Raw genomic sequence first — 25,052 nt, forward strand, 5'->3', positions numbered from 1 at the left:
CCCCCCTTGTATTCCAGTTCCCTTAAAGGCCAACATTTCATTTGCCTTTTTGACTTTTTTTGATTATATCTGTCCACTTTCTTTAAGTGATTTGTGTACTTGGATCCAGTGACTCCTTTTAGATAATGTGCTCTCTTGTGGATGTCGGGAGAGGACTGGATTCAACAGTGATGCCCTCCATGAATGAATAGCCTGCCAATTTTCACCACCTGGGCTCAGTGGAGGAATGCTCACTTGCCTGGCTGGTTTTCCGCACGTGATGAATGAAGTGTGCCTGTCATCAGTTGAACCGTGTCTCAGCAAGAAACTGCATCTTCAGGAGAGGAGCAGAGATGAAGACATGAGGATTCCTGACATGTGATACTAGAGCAGTGTTTCCCAATACATATTGCTGACTAGCTAGTAGGGCGGTTTATAGCGACACCATTTTACCCTCATGCACAAACTTTCGTAGAAAATGCCTTGCAATACAGGTATAAAAGTGCCCTACATTTTTCTACATTACAAGAGTGACTACACTTCAAAAAAGTACTTTTTTGGCTTTAAAGTGTATTGAGATGATCGGTGGTCATGAAAAGTGCTATTTAAATGCAAGGCTTTCTTTCTTTAAGTCTCTCTATTTATTTTACAAACATCTACCATCCATCAGCAATCAAATAAATAAAGCATTCAGATACGTAATACTTTGTCTTATCATTTTATTAATATAAAAGTAAAAGTTCACGTGCACATATCATCCGAATAGGAATGTTGAGGTTACACGTCCAAGGACCGTGTCTATTATTATTCACTTTATGAAGTTGCTAATTAAGAAAGACAGTTATCCACATCAGGAATCCCAATTAACCACAAGTAGCTAGGGGTTAATGTACTGGAATTACTTTTGTTTTTAGTGTTTTGCCTTTGCAAGTCTTCCCTTGTGTGTCTCTTGTACTGACCCGGCTTCTCTTTTCTTTGAAGATGAGGAGTTACAGATCTGCATGCATGATGGGCCGACCTGTTGCACTAAGAGAATGGAGGAGAAATATCAAGTAGTGGTTCGCAGAGAGGTCCTGCAGAGCATCCACTTCCTGAGCTATGAGCTGAAATACAGGATCGAGAAGAATGGCGAGGCTTTCCAAGGTAAGAGCGCTCTGGCAAATGAACCACAGCTGGAGATCCAGTAGCAAGTGACTAATTGACCTTGCTCTTGCAATGGATGTGAATCTTTCTTACAATGCTTGTAAAACTGTTTTGAGGGTTTATGGTGCAGGTCTGTCTCCACCCAGGCTGTAGTAAAAGTGCATCCGCTCAGAACTTCAAAGGATGTTTTTAAGATGACGATGCATAAACCTGACCACTTTGCCTGTGGCTGTGCTCAGATTTCTCTCTCTCCACACACCTGTCCATCTGGTTTTACTCATGTCACTGAGACCATTTCTCTCCCTTGCCCATCTTATGCTTTTACAGATATTACATGCTTCTATTGATCCTCATCCCCTTAAAGGTGGCTCTAAATGTGAGTGAATATGGAACAGACAGTGGGAGATAGTAAAGGGAAAAGACAGGGGGAGAAAAGTTAAAATGTTTCAGAGATAGTAATACTTACCTATCCTTAGTTTTGAGAGGGTCGGTAAATTTTATGGGTTACATGGGAAATGGTTTGGCCTAAAATCTGCCAGTACACCTTTTCCCTCTTTGGTGATTTCATCCATTCTTTTGTTTGGTAGTACAGAATTTGAGGATTGCTGAAAAAAAAATTGTCAGAGCTTTTCATCGTGCACTCAAACAGTAGGGCAACATATCGTAAACATTAAGCAAACAGGGGCAAGTCTAACTAGCAGCGAGCATTGTTTAATACCATGTCACAGAAAATCCTGGACCATTGAGACAACATCTTCTGAACACCTTAGTGGAATGGGGTGGGTGGGGGGGCGGTGCGGCAGGGGGAGGAAATACAGCCCCAAAGGTACTGGCTACAGTGAGCTTTGAACAAGATCACTTTCAGTCAGAAAAAGTGCTGATACAGCAGCTCTGATAGACCTGCCAAATCTCACTGCACTGTTTGCAGGTGTGATTGGCTGTAAAACAAAATATACACAGTTCTGAATTTTAATGTGTTTCCTGTCTGCTTCATTGATGGCTGTTCTCTGGCTTATCAAATATAGCATTTGGGCAGCTGGGTTTTACCCTTGCAAGGTTACATTATGACAATCTTATCCTGATTCTACATGTTATAGTGAGGGCCCATGTAGGGTTGTTGATTAACATTATTCCTCAGACAGGTACTTCAATATAAGTGTGTAGGGCTCACCTAGAAACCAATTACATGAGGATAAGGCATCATGGGATCCAAGCTCACATCCACAATCCAATCACATGAGGTTAGGTAGTCATAGGATCCAAACTAATACAAACAAACCAATCACACAGTACTAGGCAGTCATGAGATCCAGACCAATACCCACAAACCAATCATATGGGGTTAGGGAGTCATGGGATTCGGAATAACACTCACAAACCACTGACAAAGAAGTGTAAATCAAAGTAGACAAATTCAATGTCAAATCAGACACAGAAAGAGAAACAAAGGGAGGGAAAGAAAGATTGGATTAAGAAAGAGAAGACATTTAAAACCAAATTTCCACCAGCAGTTAAAACCTGGTGGAATGCAGCATCATACTTCGTAATGGTTCATTTTCAGTGCCAGAGATTGGCAGTAATTAACACTCATCATTTTGTTAAAAGGGCACTTAGACTTGAAATGACATTGACTTAACTTTGTGATAAGCTTTGTCCAATGCGCAAATACAGTATGTCATGCTGCTCAATGCATTTCAATGGGGAGATGAGAGATGGTGTTTCATGAAACTAACAGTGAAGTATTGAATCTCTGACAACAATTCCTTGATTTCTATGTTTAATCACGCGTCTGCCCTCTCTGGAATTGCTGTGGCATTTGTGCATGAATGATGGTGACGCAATTAGCTTCGCTGTTGTTTTGTCAGAAAATTTTTGGCCTTTCCACTTCCTTGTACTTCATGTTGAGACATTAATGTTAGGACTGAACTGACCTTATTGGTCCAAGGTTGATCAGGGAAAATTTTTCTTTACACCAAGGGCTTCAAATATCAAAGACATTTACACCACAAGTGGAAGCCATTCAGCCCATCATGGCTGGATCTGTGTTGATATTCTGCTAGGGTATGTAAGATTAACCCCACTGCTAACCCCACATAACCCTGTATCTCCTGCCTTCAGTGCTTAATGTCTCCTTTTTGTGTCTGTGTCCAGTATTGAAGATGTTTTCCGATCAGAACCTCCTAGTCAATTGTGCATCATGTGGGACTTTAAGAGGAAAGGTTTTGTTTTAAAATGATTCCTCTGACCAATGATTCTCTAGCCTTTCCATTGTCATCCCAATTACAGGTGACTGACAGCATCAGCCCATTTGTGTCGTCATTCCATTAAAACCCATGGTCCCCAATTACCAAGCCTAACTGCTTCTTGAATATACAATATTACTACAGCAGCCCCTACACCATGTGTAATATGGTACTCAACCATAGAGACTAGAAAGGTCCCACAGTTTGTCTCTGTTCTTGGCTGAGTTAGCCAAGCTAGTGTGTAGCAGTAAGAATGCTACAGTTAGCCTCCATGTTCCCCTTGTTGGCCCAGGACGAGGACTAATCAATGTAGGTTCCCATTTCTAATTAGCATACTGTAGTCCATGCTTATCCTCCCTAATTCTGTAACCTCCTTCAGTCCTGCATTCTTCCAACTCTGGCCTCTTATTTACCTCCCATTTGTTTTGTCACACCATTGGCATCCACGCCTTTGGTTGGTGTATGGGAATTTTGTCTGTGTCTAACCCTAACCTGGGATTGGTTGTTGGGACAGTGTAGAGAGTGCTTTACTTTGTATATAACCAGTGATGTAGCTGTCCTGGGAGTAGCCGGTGAACAGTGCAGACAGAGCTTTAATTCTGCATCTGACCTGTACTGTGACCTGGGACTGGTTGGTTGAACAAGTAGAAGGAGCTTTACTTTATATTTAACCCATGCTCTAATTGCCCTTGGAACAGTGTAGAGGTGGCTTAACCCTGTATTTAACTTGTACTGTAAAGGCCCTGGGATTGTTTGACAGACAATATAGAGGGAGCTTTACTGTGTATTGAAAGCGTAAGAACCTCAGAAGTAGGAGCAATAGTAGATCATATGGTCCCTTAAGCCTGCTGTGCCATTCAATGTGATCATGACTAATCTTGTGCATCAGCTCCACTTTCCTGCTTGCTGCCCATATCCCTTGAATCCTGAGAGATCAAAAATATGCCTTTACCAAGGCAAGAGTGCTGACTGGGTCATAGTGAAAGAGTCTAACTTGATGAGTTAGAAATTGATACAGAGGAGGTATTAGATAGATTGACTGTAGCTGAGAAGTCATCAGATGAGATATCTCCAAGGAAACTGAAGGAAGTAAGGGAGGAAATTGTGGAGGCACTGGCTGTAATCTTCCAGTCTTCCTTAGATACAAGGGTGGTACCAGAGGACTAGAGAATTGCAAATATTCGACCCTTGTTCAAAAAGGGTGCAAGGATAAGCCCATAAACTACAGTCAGTTTAACCTCAGCAATGGAGAAGCTTTTAAAAACAATAACTTGGGACAAAATTAGTGACTTGGCAATTGCAGATTAATTAGGGAAAACAGGCACAGATATGTTATGGGAAAATTGTGTTTAACTAACTTGCTTGAATTTTCTGATGAGGTAACAGAGAGGATAGATGAACATAATGTGGTTGATGTAGGGTACATGAACTTCCAAAAGGCATTTGATAAAGTGCTACACAATAGACTTATGAGCAATGGTAGAGCTCATGGAATAAAAGGGACAGTAGCAACATGTTGGCCAAGTGACAGGAAACAGAGAGCATGGTGAATGGTTGTTTTTCAGGCTAGAGGAAGGTTTATAGTGGGGTTCCCAGGGGTCGGCGTTAGGACCTCTGACCTTCTTGATCTATACACCTAGACATTGGTGTACAGCGCACAATTTCAAAATTTGCAGATGATGCAAAACTTACAAGTTTTTTTGAACTATGAGGACGCTGGTGTTAAACTTCAAAAGGACATGGACAGGTTGGTGGAATAGGTGGACAACTGGCAGATGAAATTTAATGCAGAGAAGTGTGAAGTGATTTGTTTTGGTAGGAAGGTATAGGAAGGGCAATATAAAATAAAGGCTTTAATTTTAAATGGAGTGCAGGACCAGAGAGACCTAGGACAATATGTGCACAAATCATTGAAGCTGGCAGGGCAGGTCGAGAGACTGGTTAATAAAGCATCCAGGTCCTGAGCTTTATAAATAAAGGCATAGAGTACAAAAGCAAGGAAGTTATGTAAAACTTCTATGAAATGTTGGTTTGACCTCAACTGGGGTATTGATTCCAGTTCTGGTCACCACAATTTGGAAAGATGTGAAGGCATTAGAGATGATGCACAAAAGATTTTTGGAATGATTCCAGGGATGAGGAACTTCAGTTATGTTAATAGAATGGAGAAGCTGAGGCTGTTTTCTTTGGAGAAGCGAAGGTTGAGAGGACACTTGATAGAGGTATTCAAAATCACAAGGGATCTGGACAGATTATCTAGGGAGAAACTTCCATTGGTGGAAGGATTGAGAACCAGAGGACACTGATTTAAGGTGATTGGCAAAAGAAGCAATGGAGACCAAAACTGCTTAAGAGGTGGTCTCACCTCAGCCCTGTACAATTGTAACAAGACTTTTTTGTTGTACTCCAATCCCCTTGTAATAAAGCCCAACTTGTCATTTTGCCTTCCCAGATTCAGGCATTATACAAGTGCTTATTGCTAATTATGTGCGTTAAAAGATGGGAAGAACAATTTCTTTGATTCCTCATCAGCAATCAGTCACCCTCCTTGATCAGCTCAATATTCAGCAAAAAATCAAAGTTGGATCAAAACAACATGAGCTTTTCTTAAACTAAAATGTACTTGTCATCTTTGGTTGCTTTTATCTTCTTTTCAACAGTTTATTTCTGTTTCATTCACAACTGCTGTATTCTGTAAAACATTTAGTAAACTTCCAGTGATAGAATATTTATGTAGCGCTTTTCAGGATGTCCCAAAGCACTTTACAGCCAATGAAGTACTTTTTGAATTGTAGCCACTGTTGTAATTTAGGGAATGTGGCATCTAAGTTGTGCGCAGCAATATCCCACAAACTACAATGTGATAATGAGTAGATCATCTGCTTTTTTAGTGACGAATGTTGGCCAGACACTGAGACAAACTTCCCTGTTCTTTAACTAATTCCATGGAATCTTTTACTTCTACCTGAGAAGGCAGACAAGGCCTGGTTTAAGGCCGCATCTGAAAGATGCTATGATCCCCTGCAACCTTAACATTTTCCAAGTTAAGCCTTGTTGGGTTGCCAAGGAGCCCATCCTTTGACCACATCTTTAGTTTTCTTTATTATCCTTTTTAATTAATAGTAGGGGGATTGATTAACTTCAAATGGACACAGAGTTGTCAGGTTTCACCTTAAGGAACTGAGGGCCATGCAATTTCTCCGAATCATCCACGGTGAAGCGATTTTTGGAGCTGACAGAATCTTATCTAAACACTTTATGGTTGTTGTGACCTGGCTGTCATTGCAATCAGTAGCAAATTATCTGACTCCTTTCTTTCCAAACGTTAACAAGACAAAAAAGTGTCCTTCAGGTGAATATGATTTATGGCACTTCATTCGCAACAATTGACTCCTCAACTAAAATATTTGCCCAACCTAAGGTACACAAAAAATGGGGGCATTTCTGGTGGGGGCAAACTGCAACTGCTGTTAATTGTACTACAGAGTAATCGTGGTAACCGAGAAAACAGGCATTGTATTTATTCATCATTGAAAGCATTTGCAATGTTTGATTAGGAATGTGATTTCTGGTTGCAGCCAGGACTTACAGACCAAGGTGAGCAAATACTCTGGAGGGCACAATGGCTGTTTTGCTCTGGGGCAATGGTAGATTTTAGTTGAGTTCAATGGATATGTACGGGTGAAGGAAATATTGGAGTTTTCCTTGATATTTGGTGTGATTACAGAGTTCCTTAGATGAGAAAACAGACGAGGCAGGGATGCACGATGCACAAGTATGTGGGGGAAAAAACGGTCAACTCATCACAGTAGCCACTGTATTCTTAAATAATTTCAGAGTGTCTTATCTTCATTATTCTGCCTCGATGTTCATTTCAAGTGCCAATCATTCCTTGTGTGGGAAAGCTTCTTTACGTTACTTGAGCAGGTGACCACTTGTCTTACAATAATGGGCTGAATTGCACACATAGATGCAAATGGGCCAAATGGCCATTTCCAGCATTCTTACAAGCTGGCTTTTTAAGAAGCCCTGCAATTGATAATCACCCGTACCTGAGTAGTGAAATATTGCTGCAGCAATTTTAAACGTCGGATCTCTACACTCGTGCTTTTGCTTGTGCCCTTTGTGTTGCCAGGCCTGTAAGCCAAGTAGCCTCAAGCCAATCCAAAGGAACATAGCTGGCATAACTCAATCTATGAAATGTATGTCAGATTGAGCAAAATGTAGTTTGAACCCTTCAGTGAAACATTCAATAAATAATGGGACTTTGCATGTGATGTAAGCCTCCTAAGTTTCACTTTGCAGAAGGAAGTGAAAATCCAATTGGTTGCAGGACAGGCACAACGTGAGGTCTTGGTAAGAGGGGAATCTAATTGCCAGACTCTTGCTGGGGTGCCTTCTGATATTGGCTATCATTTAAATAAATAGTATAATGTTATTTGTAGTGGAGCAGCATGTTACATGGGTGACTGCATTAATTGAAGCATACCAAAACTGATGGGCAGAAAACACCAGTTGGTCCATCAAGCCTGCCCACACCATGATGGCCAGGCCACCATAACGAAAGACTTTGTTCCTCCCACCCACTCCCACCACCATGTAATCTTCTGCAAGAGGCAAAAAGAAACAGAACATTGTCTTAAAGAATTAGAAGATCTGAGGAAGAATCGGACTCATAGGAGCTAGGGCTTCATAAAGTATTCACCCATGAACGCAAATATGAGGAGGTGGCATGTGATTCAAAAAGGTGGTCAGCATGTCCAGGGTAACTTATGATCCTCTCTTTAACTGTTCATAGTCCTTCAGACACCATTTAAAGGAATGGGCACAGTCGGTTTGCCTGGCGTTTTAAATCCCCCCCCATCCCTCTAATCTTCAACAACATGTACATTTATGCTGACAAAAGGTAGACTCCTAGACTGTTAAATATGTCAAATGAGGCGATCGAAAAGGAAAATCGCTAGAGGTGCATCACAGATAACTAACCCAATATTGCTCTTTTCACACCCCACTGATGTTCAAAGTCCTTGATATTTAAAATTATAGTTTGTCTTTTTTAAAAAGAAAAATCACTTGGAGAATTATAAATCCAGCTGTCCCCATCAATCCTCCCCAGGGCTGTTGTACAACTACTGTTTACACCAATGTCAGGCATCCCGGGAGTTCTGCTTCACGCTGTGCGAACTGGAGCATCTTACCTCCATCCCCTCAGGGATGATGGTTCTTTCAGCACAGTTTCATCCAGGGACCGGCTCCAAACCTGATTTTATTCACCCCTATCTGAGCCGATAGAGTTAATTCATGAGGAATACACTGAGATTTGGAGTTATGGTCACCTTGTTGGAAGTCTGAGGCCTGGAGCGCTTGTGCTGAAATTGTAGAATTATTATTGAATGACAATGTTTTTCTTGCCAATGCTTTGATTGGATCAGGGTCTGAGAAGCTTTCACTTTTATTAAATTGGTAAAAAGAGTTTGAAGTGTTGCTTTGTCTTGCTGATAGAAGGGAAAGATCAGGGTGAGAGGGCCTAAGGCCTTACTGGCAGACTCTGCTTCAGCCTCCTAAATAAAATCCAGATGGCATTTTGAAGTCAAGCAGTCCCAGTGAAATAAAAACCATATGTCTATTTGTAAACCTTCTTTTAAAAATATAACAATATGTCCATTCAATTAGTTAATGGTAATGATTGAGGATAAACACAAGTGTTTAGGAAATATTGACCCACCCTCCTTCCTACTCTCCTTGGACCCCAGATTGGACAGTAACCCTCAGAATCTATTGTATTCTGACCTTTATTTGTCCCTGATAATTAATTGTAGGCTATTTAACGCTGTTTTTTTTGTCTCCATGAAAGCTCTTGATGCAGCAAAGTAACTAAATCCATTTAAATCATTTTTTCTTACTAACTTTCCCACAATCCCTTCATTGCAATCCACTCCCAGGAGATTCCCAGCAGGCTATATTGTTGACTGCTGGTATATAGGGATGTGTTCCTCTGTGATATCAATCTGCCAGCATGTTGAATCCCTGTGGGATGTGGGCCTGTTACCATTGTGAGTTTCTCTGGGATAGGGGCCTGCTATCATGGTGAGTTCCTGTGGGATATGGGCCTGCCATCTTGGTGAATTCCTGTGGGATGGGCCTGTTAACTTGGTGAGTTCCTATGGGATATGGGCCTGCCATCATGGTAAGTTCCTATGGGAAATGGGCCTGCTAACATGACAAAGCTCCTTGGGGTTTCCAACTCCAGTTGCAGGTATTTCAGGCAGTTTCATTACATGAACATGAGAAATAGGAGCAGAAGTAGACTGTGCAGCCCTTCAAGCCTGCTCTGTCATTCAGTATGATCATGGCTGATCTTGGGCTTCAACTCCACTTCGCTGCCCATTCTTCATATTCGTTGATTCCCTGAGAGACCAAAAATCTGTCTATCCCAGCCTTAAATGTATTCAATGTTGGAGCATCCACAACTGTCTGGGGCAGAGAATTCCAAAGATTCACAGCCTTTGAGCAAAGTCATTTCCCCAAAGTCCCAAATGATCGGCCCCTTAATTCTGCGACTGTGCCCCCGTGTTTTAGATTCCCTGACCAGCGGACAATCTCTCAGCATCTATCCTATCAAGCCCCTCTCAGCATCTATCCTATCAGGCCACTTAAGAATCTTTCAATTTTCTCAGCCTCTCATCATAGTACAACCCCCTCATCTCAGGAATCAATTAAGTGAACTTCCACTGTACAGTCTCCAATGTACGTATATCTTTTCTAAGATGTGGAGACCAAAACTGCACACAGTACTCCAGGTGTAGTCTCACCAAAACCCTGTACAACTCTAGTAATACTTCTTTGCCTTCCTAATTGTTTGCTGTAGTTGTATGTTAACTTTTTATGTTCCTTGTACGAACACACCCAAGTCTCTTTGAACATTGACACTAATGAGTTTCTCACCTTTTAAGAGATATTCAGCTCTTCTATTCTTTCAACTGAAGTGAATAACTTCACACTTCCCTACCTTACAATCCACCTGTCATCTTGTTGCCCACTCACTTAACCTGTTTATATCTCTTTGCAGCCCCTCTGTATCCTCCTCACAGCTCACCTTTCCACCTAACTTTGTATCCTCAGAAAATTTAGATACCTTACTCTCTTGCATCTTCAAGACCTCCCCCCTCTCACACTCACATCATCAGCCACCTGAAACGTCCATCCTCACCATGCTCCACTTTCAATCACCAATCGGAAATTGAGTAGGTTATCCTTTACCCAAATGGACGATTTTTGACTGTTACCCATTTTCCCATCTCTAATATTTTTTGAACTAATAAACAGAAGTGCCCAAAGACAATGAAGAAACATATTTTTTAATGTCCCTATGATCTTTCTCCAGAGTTACTCGGAGCAGTGCTCTGGAGATTCATCTTTAATTCCTGGAGGCTCCAAGCCAATCCTGGAGGGTTTACAAACCTGGAGGTTCTCCTAATCTCAATGGCTCTGCAGTGGCAAGTTGCTGAACATTCCATTTACCTGCATTATAGATGCTGATGTAGATCTGCCTCTGTGTAGCATTTTTTGCTTTTTCTCCCAGGAGAGCAGAGACGGGGCAACAGTCTGGAATCTCATATCCATTAACATCTCTTAGTTACAAATGGAGGCTGTTGAATGACAGTTCACCAGAAGCATTCCCTTTATCAGTATGGAATTGCTGGCTACAGCAAGAGTTTGTCACCCCCTTTTTAATGAACAAACAAACAAACAAACTTGTGTTTCTGTTGTGCCTTTGTTGACCTTTTCAAGACATGCCAAAGTGTTTCACACTCAATAAAGTTATGATCCCAGCTGAGGTTACCTCTGGACAAGCCTGATTCCAGGGTGGAACCCGGCTTGATAGATCCTAACTTTTAATTCTTGTTTCGAAATGTGGAGAGTAGCTACTGAACAGAGTCACAGAAGTCAGCTGATGAACTTTTAACAAAAGAATAAAACATTTAGTAAACAAGAAAAGATGAGCTATATTACAGTATTCCTTCACCCACAACTATACCTTTATAGATACATACAGTTTTAAGGAAAACAGAAGTTACAAAAACTATCTCATACTGTAATGTTCACAGTAAATACACAGTCCATGTAAACCAATAGGTGACGTGTGGTCAGGCACACCACACTCTGAAACCAAGTGACAGACACCACCCCAAACAGATGCTATGGATCGCTCCTCGATTTCCCCAGACGTTTGTCATATCTGAGCCAACTGGTCTCATTGAACTCTATCTTTCATGTGAGGGTTTCTGATCTCCACTCCCGAAGAACCCGCTTTGAAATCTTCTCCCAAACAATCTTTTCTCTCAGCCTCCTTCTGCAAGGGTCCACCTCCAGGGTTTTGAACTGTCCTGGATCGCTATGTGCATTCAAGCTTCCTTCCACTCACTCTGTCTCATATGCTCTGCCATGCCAACAGAACACCACTGCTTCACATGCCTATAGTAAAGAGTTACAGTCCTTCAGCTATCTTCTTGGCTTCTTGCAAGCCTATATTGCTTTAAATCTGAGTCCTGCAGCTTTCTCCCCTTAAGCTTGAAAGCCTTTCTCCACTCCTCACTCTTAACTTCACTTAACAGGACCTTTTCCAGGTTTCTGTCCTTGTCTTTTGGCTTAACTGTCCTCTTGGGCCCTTTCCTGTTCCACTCCCTGGTTTTGGGGACTTTCTTCTTTGGTTTTTGGAACCTGCTCCTTGCAGTTCCCTCTCCTGTTATGCTTCTGCTGGCCACTGCTACAAACTTTACTTTGGGACTTGCTATCAGTCCCTCTCTTATACTGCTTCTGCTGGCAACTCCCTTCAACCTTGGAGCCCAGTGACCAACTGCACTTAAACTGAACTGAAACTACTTTTCTGTGTCTGTGGGGCCTCCTATTGCTAGGCAACAGCACCGTTTTTGTACCTTGTGTTTGTTTTACCTTCTCTTCAAGAGTCGTAAAATCTTCATTAAAGTGCAGGCGTCTTTTAAAGTGAAACTAAAACTCAACTTCACCTTTTAACACACAAATACAGAATTACAAATCAAACTTAACTTAAAACTATCTCTATTTCTGAACAAAGTATATTGGGAGTGTTATCACTGTCAGCTTAGAAAATGTGGCAGCCACATTGTGTTCAGCAAGGTCAGATAAACAGCAATATGACAAGTGACTGTGTAATCTGTTTTAGTGATGGTGGTTGAGGGATGAATATTGGTCTGGACACCAGCAAGAACACCCTTGTTTTCTTCCCATAGTGCAGTGGGACCTTTTACGTGCATTTGAGACAGCAGACAGAGTGATGGCTTAACAGCTCATTCAGAATGTTTACACAAGCAAAAATAATTACACAGCATCCAAGTGACAAGTGAAAGGCATGCAGGCATCAAATACAATCCAAAACTAGGACCCATCAGTGGAAGATAGTAATAAATACAATAAGGAATTCAGGAGAAACTTCTTACCCAGAGAATGATTAGAAGGTGGAATTCACTGCCACAAGGATTAATTGAGATGAATAGCATAGATACATATGGATAAACAGTAGGAAGAATGGAAAAGAAAGATATGTGGATAGGGATCGATGAAATGTGGGAGGAATACGAACATGGACAATAACTTATTGAGCAAATGGCTGATCTCTGTGCTGTAAATCTACATTTTCTCTCCCTATGTACATGGCAAGTTGTCAATATTGTCCATGAGCTGATCTGTAATATTGAGTATATGTTTTGTTCTGTGCGGGCAGCAGGTGAAGGGGATAGACACACCTGTTGGCTCAAGCGCTATGGATATTATTAGCAAAACGGCTGGTTAATTGCTATCAAAATGCAGTTTCTTGCAATGTGCATTTTTGTTTCTTTGATAAACAAACAGATAACCAGCTTCGTTAATTGAGTTGGTATTCAGAACTCATTATGGGGGTTGGGACAGCTAGTTCACAGGGAAGGTTGATGTGACGGACTGGCTAGCTGGTTAAGTCGATGACAAGGCAACTGTTGAAGCCTCCTGTAAACTGAAGGGCAAAGTGATAGGGAGGTTTTGTTTGTGCCAGGTTATTTCTGGCTTCTCCTGTGCACCAGATGTGAGGAAATTCCAGAAATGATCAGAGTTGATGATTTGATGATACAAAATTAGATGGGAAATCAGCATTACCTCTCATCAGGCCAAATCTTCATGTTCAATTTATCAACTGTGATTTAATCCAGCTGACACAAACGGTGTCAGTGGTTGGCTATATATCCACTCTACAGATGACAAAGCCTCTCTATATTAATGGAACTATCATCCTTTCAAGTGTACTTGACACAGTTAGTTCACGAACCAAATGCAGCAAGATGTTGCAGGGAAGTGGAGGACGGCAATAATTTATAGTTCACCTGGACTTTGTTTTCTCCGATGTTCTATGTACACTTTCTAATGAACAGAATTTATAGCACAAACAGACCATTGGCCCACCTGGTCTGTGCTGGTTTTTATGCTCCTCATGAGCCTAATCCCACCTTACTTCATCTCATCTATCAACATATTCTTCTGTTCCTTCAATCACTGCATGTTGCAGCCCACATTACCCGCCCTCTCTGAGTAAGGATGCTTGTCCTGAATTCTTTATTGGACTTATTAGTGACTATCATATTTATGTTCTCTAATTTTGAACCTCCTCACCAGTGGAAACATATTCTCTGTGCCGAACCCATTTGATTCTTCATAATTGTAAAGATCTCCATCAGGTCACCTCTCTGTTTTCTCTTTTGTTATAGAGAAAAGCATCCAAAGCTATTTAGTCATGCCTCCTTTGTGCATTCTTAATGTGCTGTAATCAAGGTTCATTCCAACATCTCCTATACTAATGTCTTTCTCTGTGAAGCGCTTTGCTCCCATCCTCCCTCTCTTTCTTTCATAATGTACAGATTTTTAAAACCCAAAGTGCCATCATCTCTCTACTTCAATTAACCCATCTACTTTTCTACTCTAATCTTGATGATATTAGACATTATATGCTTGCTCCTTCATTTAGATTTCGTCAACTCTTTTTGGTCATGGATCCCATCTGAGGAGCTCCAATGGAGCTGGGTGTTGTTACCATTGGTCCATGGTTGTGATCACTGTGGAGGTTCAAATCCAGCCCAGGCAGTTGGGATGAAAGTCTCAAACCTGCTCCTAGTGGGCATGAACCTACGGCATAGCCCAGGTTGACGTTAATTGGTAGTGTTACTCAGGAAAACGTTATACTGTTGCAAGTAGGGGTTGGGGCATATTGGGACAGAGTGGAGAAATCTTTATTCTACATCTGGCTGTGCTATACCTGGCCTGGGAATAATTAACAGTCAGGGAAGAATGTTATTCTTTAGCATGAACATCCCTCACTTTGATGAGCACGAATAAATATTTGAGGTCCAAATTTAAGATGATGTAAGGGTTGTGGCAGCTCAATAACTTCCTCTAAATCTGGAACAATCTTTGCAGCCAGCACAATAGGTGGTACAAGGTACAGTTAGACTGTAAAACTGTCAGTATAAATCTGAGTTTGGAAGGAAACCAGAAATACTTAATAATCCCAAAGCAGCCCCTCAATCTTGAGATGGGAAGTTCATTCTGCAGAGAGAAAGGAATTACATTTTTCTAGTGCCTTATCACATCTTCAGAACAACCCAATCTGCTTAACATCCATCTAATTAGTTTTGAAATTGAGTTATTGTGGCAAAGGCAAATGCACAGTGAGATCCCATGATCAACAAATGAGATAACTGATCTTCTCTTTTGTTTTTGGGAGTGTTTCTTAAGGGAGAAGCATTGGCCTGGATCACCAATAGCCACTGCTGATCTTTGAAAAATGCATAGGGTCTTTCATATCCATCTCAACAATTAGAGATGACTTAGTTGAAGCCAGCACCTCTGACAATACGACATTCTCTCGGCACTGTGCTAGAGTGTGAGTTTTAAAATGGGGCTAGGCTAGGCAGTAATTGTTAATGTTGCATTCCTATTACAGTGAAGTGCATGCTCCAGTTGTAAATGAGAGCAGCTGTTACTAATTGGGGAAAGGTTAGGGCATTATTCTTAAATACATATAAGAACCAGTTTCCACCTGGGGGGAGGAAATGGGAATCTGTGTCTGGAATTATTGGGTTATGTGAATAAGCCCATGTTAAGGGAAGGTTGATTCCAGATTCCTCCTTTATTCAGTGAATTACAACAGTAAGAGTGCTTTCAACTGAGAGTGAGATCATGCATAAGGAGACAGTACCTGTGATACCACAAACATTTCCTTCTCCTCACCTTGCTCCAACCACTGGACCTGATTGTCTTTGCAGGTAGCTCCGTACTCTTCTATGTTGTAAAAAGGTTTGTATGGGAGGTGGCCGTTTTCAGCATGTTACAATGTAAGGCCTTCCCTCTCTATAGCCCAATGTTTGTTGTCTAAGTGGACTTTGGAGTAGAAATTGGGTTTACATTATGGGTGTAAAATGGATATGATAATGGCCAAATTTGGGAATAAGCAAACCATGTATTCAAAGCACACCTGAAGCTCACTCATTTCAGGCCCAAAACATGGGCCTAAAGGAATTTGCACCTTTTTTTTCTTCTTAAGAACAGGAAGTGAATTGTTTTAATACCCTGGTAGAGACTCGAGGGGCAAATATCCTTCTTACTGATGTTAAGCTATCAAACTCTCTTCGAAATGCCATGTGGAAATCCTATGCCAAGTTAGCTTTAGTCTTAAATTTAAATGTGAATTTTGAGATTTTGGAATCCAATCTGAAGGACTAGTTGCACAGTCCCCTGAAATTTTGAAGATTAAGGAGGTGATCTGATTAATTGAAGTGGTTAAGGTTATTAAAGGGTTTGATGGGGTAGATAGAAACCAATTCCTTTGGTAGGGGATCCAAGAATGAGATAGCATCATCTTAAAATTGGAACTGGGCTATTCAGGGGTGATGCCTTCACACTTCTTCACAGAAAGGGTAGTGGGAATCTAAACCTCTTCTCCAAACAGCTGAGGTGAAAAGTTTGTTCTGCAGAGAGAAAGAACTTGCATTTTTCTAACACATGATCTCATCTTCAGGACAACTCGATCTGCTTAGTAGCCAACCAATGAAATTTGAAGTTGTTATTGTTACATGGGAAAATTCACAGTAAGATCCACAAATAATGAATGAGAATAAATTACCTCTTTATTTCTCTTTGGTAGTATTTCTAAAATGACAAAGCATTGGCTGGGCTTGCTGATCTTTTTTAAAAAAAGCTATGATGTCTTTTATATCCACCAGAATAATTGGACTTGGTGAGGGTTGAAAGCCAACCTGAAAGGCAGCACCACTAACAATACAGCATTCCCTTAGCACAGCCTATTGTCAGCCTAGGTTGCACTGTGCAGTTCTCAAATGGGGCTAGACAAGGCAGTAAGAGTGCTATCAACTGAGATAATGATGGTACAAACAGACACTGTATGGATCGCATCGCAAACATTTCCTTTCCTCATCCACCACTTGGTCCCCATCCCAGCCCAGACCTGAATGTTAATGCAGGCAGTTTTGCAGGGGTAAATTGAACTGTTTAAAAACTGAGGTCCATAAGTTTTTATTTGGTAAGAGTATTAAGTGATATGGAGCAACGGCTTGTAAATGGAGTTGAGATACAGTTTATCTGTGATTTGATTTAATGGCAGAACAGGCTCGAGAGGATGAATGGCCTACTCTTGTTCCTGTGTTCCTAAAGTAAAAATAATGCACATGAAGGTTTTTGTGACGTTGAAGATTTGTTTGAATTTTAATGAAAGCCTCATGGTACATTGTGATTGGTGATTCTGTATAATTCTTATGTTATGGGGGGGAACACAATCAAACCACTGTATGAATGATGAATGAATATCATAGAAAAAGAAGCAAGGATTCAAGCTCTGAGTCTCAATCTTGTAGCAAATACCTTGCATAGCCTGTAGCTGTGTTAAGAAGATCTTTAGGCCAAACAACAAATAGTAGTTGAACCGCTGGCTTTCAATTTTCCATTTCAAAGTCTGCAGGAGCACATCTCGATTTCATGAAGATTTTAAAGTATCACTGGCCCTTGATGGAGCATTTCTGGTCAATCAGTGAGGCCTTTACCTGGTTCTCTTGTCGTATGTGAGGTTAGTGCTATTTTAGGAGCCTTGCAGTGCCAACCTGCTGTGGGCATGGTCAGAGATCCAAAATTCCAATGTGGGCACCTTGAAATAATTTTTGATCTTGGTGCCAGGTGGTGCTATGTTCTCTATCAAGAATGAAGCAGACCATTGAATGACTGCGTCAAGTGACTCCATATTGAGATTTAGGAGTTGGTAAATAGATTTATTTGATAGACTGAGATGCAGTGCTCAAATCTCACTGTTCACCTGTTGTTTCCCAATGGTTTAGTTCTGGTGCTGTCTAATTTGGCAGGGTGGTCAATCTGATTTCAGTCATTAAAGCTTCATGCTTCTGGTTCCAACCTGGACTTAGCTGCTACTGAGAAACAAACCCCTCTTGCCAATGCATGATCAGTGCTTTGCTGTTAATACATCCATCCCACTGTTTGAGGTAATGTTCTTATCACATCTGTGACAACACCCAGTTCTCTGCAATCCAGCTGGTTACAGGCTTGAGTCACTGTACTCAAGATACAGGATGTCACCAGCATCTGCTTTCAAACTAATACATTTAAGATTGTAAAGCTTAGAACCATATGGAACTATACATTCCACCACTCAAGTTAGTCTGTGATTCGGACTGACTGCAGTGCTGATCTCCAGAAGGTATGGATAGCATGGCGCTCCCACTCAGTTCACTGAACCTCAGCTTTACCTTACACGTGTGTGTCTGTCAGCACAAGGTACTGTTTGCCTTTCAGTTCTTCCTCTGTTTGTGAGGACACCCCTTGGAGGGTTTAACAAGATACGTGCCAGCTACCATATAATCATCTGCAAAATGGCTGAGTTTGTGGGTGAGGTACTCCAGCCAGAGACTGCCGCTGATCGGGCAAGTTGCTTTTCGAAATCTATCTTGTGGATTTGGAGTGGTAGTGTTGTGGTTATGTTACTGGACAAGTAAACCAGAGGCTTGCTTATTAGAATCAGAGAATGTGAGTTCAAATCCATGGAAATATAAATTCAGTTTTAAAACTAATAATTTGGAAATAAAAGGCTAATATCAATAAAAGCGGTCATGATGCTGTTGGATTGTTGTAAAAACCCAACTGATTGACAAATATCCTTTAGGAAAGGAAACCTGCTTTTCTTGCCTGGTCTGACCAACGTTTGACTTCAGGCCAACGTGGTTGGTGTTTGGCTGCCCTCTGAAGTGGTCTGGAAACACCAATCAGTTGCATGGATGGCATTGAACCTTAGAGTAGCAGGCAGCAAATTTTCCACACACACCAGGCTACAGCTTGCATTGAGTGCTGGTAGTAAAGCAGGACTAAAAACCCATGTCCAGATTTGTACAGAGAAATCATCAAAAGGTACTGGGTGGAAGATACTTGAGAAGGAGCTTCAAGACTTATACAAAGATCTATGCAGAATGATGAACAATAGAGACTCTGATCATCAGATGCTGTATTTGCTGCCTCCCTTTATAGTTGTGCCATCTTTGTCTGCAAATGCAACATTACAGCCAAGAGGTTATTTGAGAACCAGCAGCACGATCCAAAGGTGATGGTAACTCAAAGAAAATTAAACTGAGGAAGTCTATAGCCAGACCCACCTCTTTGTTTTCTGTGATCACTTGCCCAAACTGCAAGGCATCAATTGGGACCTACAGAAGCCTAGCCAGGCAATCTGCATGAACCTTAACAGCATCTTCAACATCATGCTAATGCTTGTGAATGTGGTTATTGTCGAATATGGTCTACCTCATGTGCAATCGATGCTGTGCGACCAATCCCCTGGACTAGCTCATTGTGATTACCACCATGCTTCTGATGGCGACTGCTTCAGCGAACTAAATGTGGAGCATCCACAATGTCCACTTCCAATCTGAAGAAAGTCCACACATCCACCATTAACTTGTGACCTTTAATAGAAACTAAGAACATCAGAAATAGGAGTAGGAGTGGGCCACACGGCCCATTGAGCCTGCTCCAATATTCAATACGATCATGGCTGATCTTGGGCTTCAACTCCATTTTCCCACCTGCTCCCCATATCCCTTAATTCCATGAGAGATCAAAAATCTGTCTATCCCAACTTTAAATATATTCAACAGTGGAGCATCCACAACCCCCTGGGGAAGAGAATTCCAAAGATTCACAACCCTTGAATGAAGAAATTTCTCCTCATCTCAGTCCCAAATGATCGGCCCCTTATCCTGAGACTGTGCCCCCATGTTTTAGATTCCCTTACCAACAGAAACAATATTTGTGTCACCCTGTTAAGCCCCTTCAGAATTTTGTGTATTTCAATGAAATCCACTCTCATTCTTCTAAAATCCAGAGAATATAGACCCAATTTACTCAGCCTCTCATTGTAGGACAACCCCGTCACCCCAGGGACCAAATTAGTGAGCCTTTGCTGTACTACCCCCAGTGCAACCCTAAAAGCAAAATACTGCAGATGCTGGAAATCCAAAACAAAAACAGAAAATGCTGGAAAAACTCAGCAGGTCTAGCAGCATCTATGGAGAGAGAAACAGAGTTAACGTTTCGAGTCCGTATGATTCTCCTTCAATGCAAGTATATCTTTTCTTAAATGTGGAAACCAAAATTGCACAGTACTACAGATGCAGTGTCACCAAAACCCTGCACAACTATATCAAGACTTCTTCATTCTTGTACTCCAATCCCATTGCAATAAGGACAAACATGCCATTTGCTTTCCTAGTTGCTTGGTGCACCTGCATGCTAACTTTCTGCTTTCCATGTACAAACACACTCAAATTTCTTTGAACATCAATATTTAAAATGTTTCTCCCCTTTAAAAAAAATTCTGCTTTTTTTATTCTTGCAACCAAAGTGAATAACTTCACACTTCCCTACATTATGCTCCATCTGCCATCTTGTTGCCTGCTCAGCTAACCTGTTTATATCTCTTTGCAAACTGTGTCCTCCCAACAGCTTACTTTTCCACCTAGCTTGGTATCATCATCAAACTTAGATACATTACTCTCTGTCTCTTCATCTAAGTCACTAATATAGATTGTAAATAGCTGAGGCCCCAGCACTGATCACTGTGGCATTCCACAATTCACTGCCTGCCTACTTAAAAAAAACCCATTTATAAAGGCCATTATAACATTTACAAACTTTCATCAAACTGAATGATTCTTAGATAAATCTAAAATCACTTACTTTGAGTAATATTATAGGTAGTCACAGTGGCATAGTTGTATTGTCATTGGACTAGTATTCCAGAGACCCAGGGTATTGCTCTGGGACCCGGTTCGAACACCACCACTCTCTGTATTCTATCTGTTAACCAATCCTCTATCCGTGTTAATATGTTACCCCCAATCCATGAGCCCTTATTTTGCCAATGGCGAGGCCTATTTCATCCTGACTCTGTATAATACCAGGATTCCCAAGCTTCTGTTGACCAGGCCCAGAAACACTTGATGGCTTCAATAATTCAAATTTTGACAGTGTTGGATGATCTATCAGCATCGCTTGCGATGAAGAGTTCAAAAGGTCTTTTCAAAGAGAAATATTGAGGATTGCCCACCATTCCTTTGCACACTATTCACACCAGACTCTGTCTCTCCCGCCACCTGTGAATGTGCTCAGTAATGCCAGCTTTAGGAAAAGCAAGTACAGAAGCACTCTAACAAACTCACTGTAATTTTTTATTTGTTCATGGGATGATGCACGTTGCTGGCTGGGCCAGCATTTATTGCCCATCCCTAATTGCCCTTGTTCAGAGGGCATTTAAGAGTCAACCACATTGTTGTGAGTCTGGAGGCATGTAGGCCAGACCAGGTAAAGAGAGCATTAGTGAACCAGATGGGTTCTTATGACAATGTGCAATGATTTCACTTTTAATTCCAGGTTTTTATTCCGTGGCAGGATTTGAACCTGGGTCCCCGGAGCATTACTCCGAGTCTCTGGAATATTAGTCCAGTGACAATACCTCTATGCCGCTGCCTCCCCCGATAATCTCAGCCAAAGTAAATGTATTTCAATTTATCTTAAACTTTCATAAAACTGCTTGATTTTATAAATGTTATAATGGTCTTTATAAAACAAATGTTCAGCCTCAACTGGAGTGTCCTGGGCATCACACTTTGGATAGAATATAAGAATTTAAAGAAGGTGCAGAAAGGATTTATGAAAATGGTTCCCGGATGAGGGACATGGATAGCTTGAAGAAGCTGGGATTCCCGTTAGAGAAGAAAAAGCAAAGATGTGATTTGATTTGAAGTGTTCAAAATCATGAGGGGTCTGGACAGAGCAGATAGGGAGAAAATGTTCCCATGGCAGAAGGGTCTAGGGGGAGACCGATTTGAGGTGTTTGGCAAAGGAACTGAAAGCTGAATTTGGAGTTCACTATATCAGTGGGTATAAGTGACTATAGACCCTGTACTTACTGGAACAAATGGACCAGTGAACTTTGATGGAATGTCCACATGCTCCAATTTGATTATTGCAGCAAAAAGACATTTTGTTGAAGCTTTTCGTCTTACACTCATCAGGACAATCACAAAAATACCAATGTCAGGGAAAGCAACAACTCTCCAATTCCTTGTAATTAAGAATATAGCTTCTTTTATATTTAAAGGATCAGTTTTTTGCCCATTCCACAGCTCCTGAAGACATGACGTCCTTGTTGGGATAAGGTTCAATGGATGATGGGTAACCTCTGATACCCTGTCCATATGGGCAACATTTATAAGTGAGATTGGCAGTAAGCATCAGCTTATTATTTGATGTTGAGAAACATTGGAAAAACAACAGGAAGCTGTCAACTGGCCTATCAGTCTGCCCCATCCAGGTGTTTTGGACTTTCTGCTCCATCAATAGCTCCATGAGAAAGATGGAAAATGTACTTTAGGCCATTGCTTTATGTTGATTATGAACCAAACCCCAAGTTAAAACCATATGAGTCAAAATGTGGGGGTTCAAGTGCCACTCCTGAGAATTTGGCAATAATCCAGGCTGACACTCCAGTGCAAGGCTGCTGGAGCCCTGCACTGTTGGAGGTGTTGTCCTTCAGCTGAGAGGTTAAGCCAAGACCTCACCTATCCTCTCAGATTGATATAAAGATCCAATGGAACTATTTGAAGAAGAGCAGGGAATTTCTCCCCAGTGTCCTGGCCAATATTTATCCCTTAGCTAACATCACTAAAAACAAATTGTCTGGTCATTATTACACTGCTGTTTGAGGGAGCTTGCTGTGCACAAATTGGCTGCTATGTTTCCTAAATTACAACAGTGGCTATACTTCAAAAATACTTAATTGGCGGTAAAGCATTTTGGGATTCCTAAAGTTGTGAAAGGTCCCATTGGAATGCAAGCCTTCCTTTTATAAATGATCCCTGCAGCACACTTAAGGGGGAAGTTTTACTTCAGCATCTCATTAATTTTTTGGTGTGCCCTGGAAGGACGATGTTCTTATTAATCCTTCCATCTGGGAATAGTCCTGCGTTGTGCTTCCAGTGGCCAGCAGGGACCAGTTATTATTCCAACTCAACAGTCCACAGTTTCTAACTTGTCCATGCTTGTTTTATGTTGGATTTTTTTTTTAGAAAACCCCAGAGATGAGTCAACTTTTAAAGTAAGCTTCACAAAGCTATTGCTCATTTTTAAACAGGGTCAGGATGTCAGCGTATCAAAATAAGGAAAAGCTCAAACAACTGTTAACGTTGGCTTTCTGCCTCCTGCTATACAATGTTGTGAAACCTAAAGAACCCACTGGAGTACCCAAGAAATGAAGCTCCTTCACACTGCAGTGATAATGAGTTCCAATCACAATTGGTAACTGAGTCCTGTTCAGGGCCCAATGTTACTGTCTCTGTTCTATATGCACTGTATGGAAGTGGAACTCATCAACAGCAAAATAAAATACTATTAAAGAGGGAATCTGCTTTCTTGAGAAATACTTTGGCATAATGCAATCAAAAGGAAAGGACAGACTTGAATATGTATGGTGCCTTTCACAACCACAGGATATCCCAAGGCACTTTACAGTCAATGAAGTCCTTTTGCAGCGCAGTCACTGGTATAATGTAGAAAACACCACTGCCCATGTGTATACATCAATTCCCCATTAGTAACGATTGAAGGAGAAACATTAGCCAGGACACCAGAGAAAACTAGTGCCGTATCCACCTGAGAGGGAAAAGGGCCTGAATGTAATGTCTCATCCAAAGGAAGGTACCTCTGACAATGCATCAGTCTTTCAGTGTCAGCCTGGGTTACGTGCTGTGAGACTGAAATCCACAACTTTGTGTCGGGGTGAGTGTGGTACCACTGAAGGGATAATGGGGGTTTTTAATTTTATTTGGGTTTTTACTAAATGTGGAAGCGTTTTAAATCAGCTGAGATAGGCAGGGCGAAAACAATGAGGGGGCTGCCTGGTGAAATCTCAATGGAGGGCCATGTAGCAAGGTGGCATTGTCCCAAATTAAATGTAGCACCTCTTGCCATAGCTGTGCATCACTTGACAGTATGGTTGTGCCTGAGTATTTGGTGTGCAGTTCTTTCAGTGTTGACAGGGGAAGGGTGATGCTGAGAGACGTCTGGCAGCTTGATTCCTGGGAGTTTGATGAAGCTGCAATTGAAGAGTTCAGCTCCATTTTACAAGTCTTGACTTGAAAATGGCCTGATCCTGCTACTCAGTGGGATTACTTCACAGCAATGGATGATCTTCCAATGTCATAGCAGAATTTGGGCTGGTTCCTTGTTCATTCTGAATATTGCTTGGTGATAACAATGATGCTAATGTCTGGAGTTGTACTGTGGGCCAGCCACTTTCACTGAAGCACTTTATTACAACTAATTACATAGATTTTACATTACAGAAACAGGTCATTTGGCCCAATTGGTCAAATCCGTTGTTTATGCTTCACACGAGTGTCTTCCTACTCTAATTCATTTAACCCCATCAACACATCCTTCCTTCCCTTGCACCCTCATGTACGTATGTAGCTTCCCCTTAAATGCCTCTATGCTATTTGCCTCAACTGTTCGTCGAAGTACTAAGTTCCACATTCCACATTGGATATAGAAAGGTTCTCCTGTATTCCTTTTTGGAATTATTCGTGACTATCTTATATTTTTTTTTACTTCTAGTTTTTTTTACTTCCCACAAGTAGAAACATCTTTTCCACATTTACCCTAACAAACTCTTTCATAACCTTGAAGACCTCGAATGCCACCACTTGGTGACTCACCATTATTCTTGAGAAAAGCGCAGCCATCCAGTTCAGTATTTCTTGATAGTTATAACATCTCAGTTCTGGTGTCATTCCAGCAAACCCTTCTGCACCTTCCCCAGTGCCTCTACATTGTTTTTGTAATACGGAGACCAGTATTATGCATAGTATTTGAGATGTAGTCTAAGTTCTATGTCTGCTTTTCAATTCTGCCCCTCTAGAAATGATCCCCAGTGCTTTTTTTTAACATTTTTTGTGGCTTTGTTAACCTGCATTGCTACTTTTCATGATTTGTGAATCTGATTTGTTCCTCTACCCTATTTACGCTCCTATTTTTCCAGGAATAGATGGTCTTCTT

The 25,052-nt window shown here is 41.2% G+C and overlaps 1 protein-coding gene across 2 annotated transcripts in view; it reads left to right on the forward strand.

Moving 5' to 3' along the window:
• The window catches only part of gpc5b (glypican 5b), a 575,096-nt gene that overhangs the window by 73,508 nt on the left and 476,536 nt on the right, over positions 1–25,052 (forward strand). For both annotated transcript variants that reach the window (XM_041178181.1, XM_041178189.1), the window contains exon 2: positions 961–1,122. In XM_041178181.1, the coding sequence (XP_041034115.1) occupies positions 961–1,122 (162 nt within the window). The remainder of the gene's footprint in view (positions 1–960; positions 1,123–25,052) is intronic.

The sequence above is a fragment of the Carcharodon carcharias genome, chromosome 2 (genome assembly GCF_017639515.1).
Source record: "Carcharodon carcharias isolate sCarCar2 chromosome 2, sCarCar2.pri, whole genome shotgun sequence".
Classification (NCBI taxonomy): domain Eukaryota; kingdom Metazoa; phylum Chordata; class Chondrichthyes; order Lamniformes; family Lamnidae; genus Carcharodon; species Carcharodon carcharias.